The sequence below is a fragment of the Monopterus albus genome, unplaced genomic scaffold, assembly GCF_001952655.1.
Source record: "Monopterus albus unplaced genomic scaffold, M_albus_1.0 scaffold29.1, whole genome shotgun sequence".
Classification (NCBI taxonomy): Eukaryota; Metazoa; Chordata; class Actinopteri; order Synbranchiformes; family Synbranchidae; genus Monopterus; species Monopterus albus.
The window spans coordinates 4945829-4952692 of NW_018127909.1; the positions used below are offsets into that span (position 1 = coordinate 4945829).

Consider the following 6864-nt stretch of genomic DNA (forward strand, 5'->3'; position numbering starts at 1 on the left):
GGTTAATAGATTGGAGGATGTAGTAGATAAGTTTAATAGGTTCTTTGTGAATGTTGGTCCTGGTTTAGCAAGAAGCATTTGTACAGATGATACATCCGTCACTATAAATAATAATACAATCGAAAGGAACATGAGTTCTATGTTTTTGAAGCCCATAGATGAAAATGAAATTATAGAGATAGTGAATAAATGTGTTAACAAAACATCCAGTGATAGTGATGGTATCACTATGACAACTGTTAAATGGGTAATTGAGGAGATATGCAAACCATTAACCCATATTTTTAACACGTCGTTTCGACTTGGTCAGTTCCCCAATAATATGAAAATAGCAAAGGTTATTCCATTGTATAAATCTGATGATAAGCACAACTTCACAAATTATGGACCGGTTTCTCTGTTGTCACAATTTTCAAAAATTTTGGAAAAACTCTTTAATAACAGATTAGATACATTTATTGACAAACATAAAATCCTCTCTGATTGCCAATATGGTTTTCTCTGCTTTAAAGGACACCTATTTACATTTTGTCTTTAATAGCTGAAATAATTTTTTTCATGTGGATCTAACATAGAGAAAACAAAATACAGAACTGTGTACTATTTCATTACACCATGACTACAGAGAATCCCAGTTTGGATGGGTTGGTAGGTGTGGATTAACTTTTAGCAACTGGACATCTAAGCTGTATGCTGCCAGTAAAAAGTTTGGCCATACTTTCCCATTCAGTTCAGTAGGAAAGCCATATTTTGCCTTTTCTTTCTTTCTTTTTATACATTGTTTTCACTGTCAGAGGTTTGACTGGCACTCTTTAAATCACACAATCTTCCACAATCTTTTCTTGCTCTACAGTGGTTTAATAGCACCTAACCTGTAAATTAGTGCTATCAACAGTTTATCTTGTCAAAACAAACAACTGTACATCATCTTGATGTTAACAAAGCAAAATAATCTTCCAAGCCACAAAAGTAGTCACTTCTATAACATAAATGTGAGTGAAGTTTAACGAGTAAAAATAAACAATTTGTTTGTTTGGTGCCAACTTGATGGTGTAATGTGGTGTTTTCTTTGTGTTTTATGTCTGGTCTTAATTTTTAATTTCACTTAAGTAATTATATTTGCAATACAAAGGTGAATTAGTGTTTTATTTTGCATTCTCAGACTTTTGGTTTTGACCATATGAAGAGTTTATACACAGTGTTGATCATGATGATCAATTTTAACAAGGTATTTTCTGAACTGGCAAATGAAGGGAACAGACCAAAGCGGCAGACAAGTAGAGCAGAGAAATACAAACTGTCTACTTTCTAATAGCAAACAAGACTTATTCAAACCGGTTTAGGTGAAATTGGAGTTTGTCCACTCTGAGTTCAGGGAAAGTGAAAGTCATGTTTTCACCCAACCTGCTTTATAGAATATCTTCTCTTTGAGATTAATAGCAGGTTTTAAAATGGGTTTGAGTGTTACTGAGGTAGCCTGTTAGCTTAGCACATTTAACTGAGCTGGTGATTTTGAATGTAAACATGGACCCAATCCGGAACAAAACAAACTAGAATGACATCATCACAGCCATTGGGCCTTTGATCTCTGTGACATCATCAGGTCTGTGGCACTATCAACTGCAGCTCACCAGGCATTTCAACTTCAGACCTTGTACAAGTAACACACCAGTGTGAAAGCACGTTAAAAAACTAATACAGACATCTGTTCACAGAGATAGTACAGTGTTTGAGAAAACTGATTCCAGTTAAACTGACTACCAGTTAAAAAAAATGGCAAGTTCTACCAACAGATCTCAAAAACGGAGACCCAAACGACAGCCATCTCCCACAAACAAGCCCAACATGACCTGCGAAGCATTTCGTGCAGAAATTGGGAGGCTTCAGGGGATGCTGAGCAGGGGCAGAGAGAACTTGAACTATGAACAAAACTTGAGGATCCAACTTAGCCAAGAGCTGAAGGAGACAAAGCAACAGCTGGCTAACCAGAAAGCCAAGATTAACTCCTTTATCATCAAGGAAAAAGAAACCACAAAGGAGCTTGAGGGGCTGAGGCAGTATAGTAATGCAGAAGCTCTCAGTGCTTCAAACATTGCCATTCAGTTTGGCAATGATAAGAAAAAAGAAAAATCTGATGAAGAAAAAAGTCTCAGGATTAATCATGTTTTTCTTGGGTTTTGAACCACCTACTTTTCAGCCAGTGATGGAGCTTCCTTTCTTAAAATTCCTAAAAAGGTTAAACTTTCTCTCTGTTGAGTCAGTTTTGTTGTTATTAATATTCTTATGGTTTCAGTATGGGTTTACACTTTTGAGTAATGATGTTTAAAAAGGCTAAAGCTAAAAGGGCTTCCTGGCTTCCAACAAAGATGTGTTGTATACTTTTAATTGTAAGAATTTGCGATTTAGGACTGCACAAATGACAGGTCTTCTTTTAGCTACTCACTATCCACAATGTTTGCTTCTCTACATTTTATCAAGTAAATGCTTTAATGATCTTGTTGATAGTTGACAGTGTACGCCCAGATTTAAAATTAAATCACTAAATGGTCAGTTTTCCTAATTTGAACTCTAAAAGCTGCCTGCTATCAGTCAACACTTCATGTGGTGAAAGTTCCTATCAGTTGCCAGTCTCAGTGACTAATTGTGAGTTTCTAGGACAGCATTGGCGACTCTGACCTTTATATATTTGTTGCTCCTTGCTGATCGGGTTGTACGGGTCAGCACTAAATTTGTCATACTGTTACCTGGGTAACCACTCCTCCAGGGCCTTGCGTGTTTCCTCTGGGTTCTTGGCTGGCTTTCTGAGCCAGCCCAGCCTATTAGCGATACGATGCACATGTGTGTCCACACCTAAATACAGATGATCAGATCATCTATGAGACCATGTGCACACATGATATTTATAATTTTGAAAAAATGTAAATGTGCTTTGGGTGTGAGCTCCCACCAATGCCTGACACCTGGTCCCAGGCGATGTTCATAGCCAGGTGAGCCATTTTGGGTCCAACCCCCGGCAGGCGGACCAGCTCCTCGACACAGTTTGGGATGTCCCCTCCAAACTCTTTCTGCAGCATGGCTGAAGTCAGCTTCAGGTAATTCACCTTATTCTTCAGACAGGTGGCAGAAAACAGGCAAGAATTATTTCAGGTGCAAAACATGAACAAAAGAATGAATGATGGAGGGTGTGGGGGTGGAAGCATGGCCACAAACTGATTTCAGTCAGTTTGGGAATGTAACACATAAAAATCCTAAAACGACAGTTATTTTATCTTACCCTCCAGAAGCCAACAGGGTAGATAAGTTTTCCCAGTGTTTTTTCATCAGTAGCGAGTATATTTTCCACAGTGCAGCCGTGCGCTCGGAGATTCTGCATAGCTGCGGCTGTCACCTGGTCCTTGGTTTGACTGGATAGCATGAGTGACACCAACACCTGGAAACGTCTAACCTGTGTCAACAAACAGAATAACAGAGGTATTCATGTAACCTACTGAACTATGTGCATGTTTTAACAAAAATCTAGACCAGACCTACATGTGCAGGGGCCTCTGGGTCATAACATTTCTCTGCTCCCATGCTATCTACAGGTGCATCCCGACTGCTTCTCATCTCACGAATAAATCCGAATTGTTTCTTCCAGTCTGGAGGTTCCCAGTGCTCTGTCTTCATCAGCGAAACACCTTGGTCCTGGTCATATTCCACCTTTAGCTGTCTCCTCCTACGGCCGTGCGAAGGCAGCGGCAACACCTCTGTCTCTATTTTTGGCTGCACAGTGGCCTGGTGGAGGAGCTCATGACAACCACCTGAACAGAGGAGAGAGAATGATAAATAGCTGACTGAGCATGGAAATACAATACGTCTACATTAAACCCTATGTACACAACATGACTAAAAGAATGCAGATGCAAACAAAGCATGTGGATGCTACACTGAACATCTCATCCAAAGCCACGGCCATTAATTCTGCTATTTGCTTGCAGAGTAACGTCTAAGTTACTTGTGATTTGTCCACACTGGTTGCATACATGTCTAACAGCCTCCTCGTAAATTACTTTTTGTTATAAGCTACTTGTCAAAATGCTTTACTGCAGATATTAACAAAACCCTCACGCCTATGGGACAATGTGCTGAAAAAGGCCCCCAAATTCTCCCGAACCTGTCCAATTTATATGGCTTTTGCATCTCCATGATCCACCATGTGAAACATGGCGGAGTAGCAGATTTCTAATTTTGAAGAATAAATTTCTTAACTGAAGTGTTAAAGTTGTTCAACAGTTTCAGTAGTGAATAAAAAGAAGGAACATTATGAGGAATTACAAGTTGGTTCAACAGAATTTCCTATTCTGTTATTCATCTCATGATGCCTTGGATTTGCCCTATGACCTTGAAAACCCCAGGAACCACTGGTGTGAAATATCATGATATACACCAAGATTCTTTACCGTTTAATTCCAATTCATTAGAGTACATTCTGAGGAAAGTCATGTCAAATTTTATATAGCCCAATAGCACAAATTCCAAATTTTCTTTCACAGGACTGAAGTCAGCTTCCCCTTACCTTAATTGGAACCTAACCTTTACCCTAACAGCTCATGTCTTATGATGCTTAACCAGTTACACATCAAGATGCTTCTCAATCAGTACTAATAGGCTGATCCCAAAACCAAACTGGACCAGAATTAACTGCATGTGTTGGCTATATAGCCTGTATTGTGACACACTGAGTCTGCACACCCTCTGAATGCTGATGTTGTCAGATGGGTCTGCATACCCTCTGAATGCTGATGTTGTCAGATGAAATAAAGTCTAGTCTGCAACAGCTTTAACGGTAGCATGCCTTACACAGTGGTATACAGTGAACAAAACCAAAGAACAACTTTCCCAGCCTTTGCGCAGGCGCAATAACCTTTTAGTAGCTAATGCATGACAGTTCATGCGTTTCCACACGTTTATACCACCGGTGTCTTATGTTCAGCTAGCAGTCTCACATGAACGTTACCCGATGAGGAGGGTCTCTGCTCAGAGATCCTCGCCTCCTCCACTTCGACCTTTACATCCACAGAGGAAACCGTATCCGGTTTTGTCCGTCTCTTGGTAAGTTTGGACCTTCGAGAAGCCACAGTTCGATTTCCACTCCGAGTAACAACAGACCTGCTCTGCATGAATAAGGAGAGGTCATGACAAAACGCCGGAGTAACAGACCCTCCTGCTGCAGCGGACGTGAAGCGCTTAGATGAAGCTGAAGTTGGTTTCTTATTCGTAGTTCCCTGGTCAGAACAGCGGAAATACCCCGAAATAAAATTTATATTATCGACATAATTTGAAAAACATATTTTTTTCCTTTTAGATAACTTATTTTATATAATTATAATAATAATTTATTTTAATTAGTAGTTCGAAATTGTTTTAATAAACAAATGCAACTGAATGATATCTAAGATATGTATTTGATAATTTAATTAATCTTAATTATTAGATCATAGAGTTGAGGATATTATAGAATTCAGACGTGGACAATATGACCAGACACCATTATCATTTTCAATGATTATGTTGATAAGAAACTGATGATATGTTTAAGAGACAGGCTAGGATGTTATTGATTTTGGTCTTTTCATGTGACAATAACAAAAATATTGAATATTGTCAAACTTCTCCCACTGAGCAGGCTGAGGTTGTAATAGTTGTAGGACAACATTGCCATAGTGTCTGTGAGTTACACTACATATATACAAACTGGAACTATCACAATAATGCTGGATTAACTATTAAAGGTTCCTGTTTGCCTTGTACAGTTTGTCACAAGGTCAGGGTCAAAGGTCAAAGTGTTTATTTGTCATATGCACAGTTAGGAAATGTGTTTCTCTGTACAATAAAACTCTTACTTTGCCGTCCTCACAAATGCCACATAATACAAGTGAAATAAAGTAGATGAGTGACACAAATCTAAATAGGCAGTAAAATCACAAATCTAAGGCACTTTAAAGCAGCAAGTGAAGGAAGCAAATAAAAATACAAGAACAAAATATAATGCAGAGATAATATATGCTATGTGGGAGCCGTGGAGTGTAAATACGCAGCAGTGAGTGTGCAATTGTGAATGTGCAAAATGAATATGTAAACAGTACAGATGGAATTACATGAAGTACATCCTGAGTCAGCTGTTTAGGAGTCTGATGGCAGTCGGAAAGAAAGAGTTTTTCAGTCTAGTGGTCCTGCATCTCACACTTTTGAGCACCCAACCGGAGGGTAGGGGTGTAAACAGTCCGTGCTGGGGGTGTTTGGGGTCCTTGAGGATGGAGGCAGCTTTCCTACGCACCCTGTGGTGGTAAATACTCTGCAGAGAGGGCAGTGGAATCCTGGTGATCTTCTCCACAGTCTTCACCACTCTCTGCAGGCGCTTGCAGTCCATAGCAGTAGTGCTGCCATACCAGACGGTGATGCAGCCGGTCAAGATGCTTTCAGTGATGCAGCTGTAGAAGTTGCTGAGGATCCTAGGTGACATGCCAAACCTCCTCAGCCTCCTCAGGAAGTACAGCCACTGCTGGGCCTTCTGGACCAGCTGTGTGGTGTTAAGTGTCCAAGTGAGGTCCTCACTGATGTGGACGCCCAGGTATTTGAAGCTGCTCACCCTCTCCACTTCGATCCCCCTGGATGAACAGTGGCTGATGAGTTCTCCTCTCCTTCCTCATGTCCACTATCATCTCCTTCGTCTTGTCCGTGTTGAGGCTGAGATTATTGTCCTTGCACCATGACACCAGACCGGCCACCTCCCTCCTGTAGACTGCTTCGTCCCTGCCAGTGATGCAACCTATCACTGCAGTGTTGTTCGCAAACTTTAGGATGATGTTGTCTTTGTGGGAGGTG

The 6864-nt window shown here is 40.3% G+C and overlaps 2 protein-coding genes across 3 annotated transcripts in view; one reads left to right on the forward strand and one right to left on the reverse strand.

Annotated features, from left to right (window-relative positions):
- nthl1 (nth-like DNA glycosylase 1) overlaps positions 1-5070 on the reverse strand; it is a 12944-nt gene extending 7874 nt beyond the window's left edge. For both annotated transcript variants that reach the window (XM_020596038.1, XM_020596037.1), the window contains exons 1-5: positions 4986-5070; positions 3532-3800; positions 3275-3445; positions 2948-3107; positions 2745-2850 (exon numbers count right to left, since the gene is read on the reverse strand). In XM_020596038.1, coding sequence (XP_020451694.1) covers positions 2745-2850; positions 2948-3107; positions 3275-3445; positions 3532-3666 — 572 coding nt within the window. In that variant the 5' untranslated portion in view covers positions 3667-3800; positions 4986-5070. The remainder of the gene's footprint in view (positions 1-2744; positions 2851-2947; positions 3108-3274; positions 3446-3531; positions 3801-4985) is intronic.
- tsc2 (TSC complex subunit 2) overlaps positions 5005-6864 on the forward strand; it is a 34102-nt gene continuing 32242 nt past the window's right edge. Inside the window, exon 1 of the mRNA XM_020596033.1 lies at positions 5005-5091. The gene's annotated coding sequence lies outside the window, so the exon portion shown is untranslated. The remainder of the gene's footprint in view (positions 5092-6864) is intronic.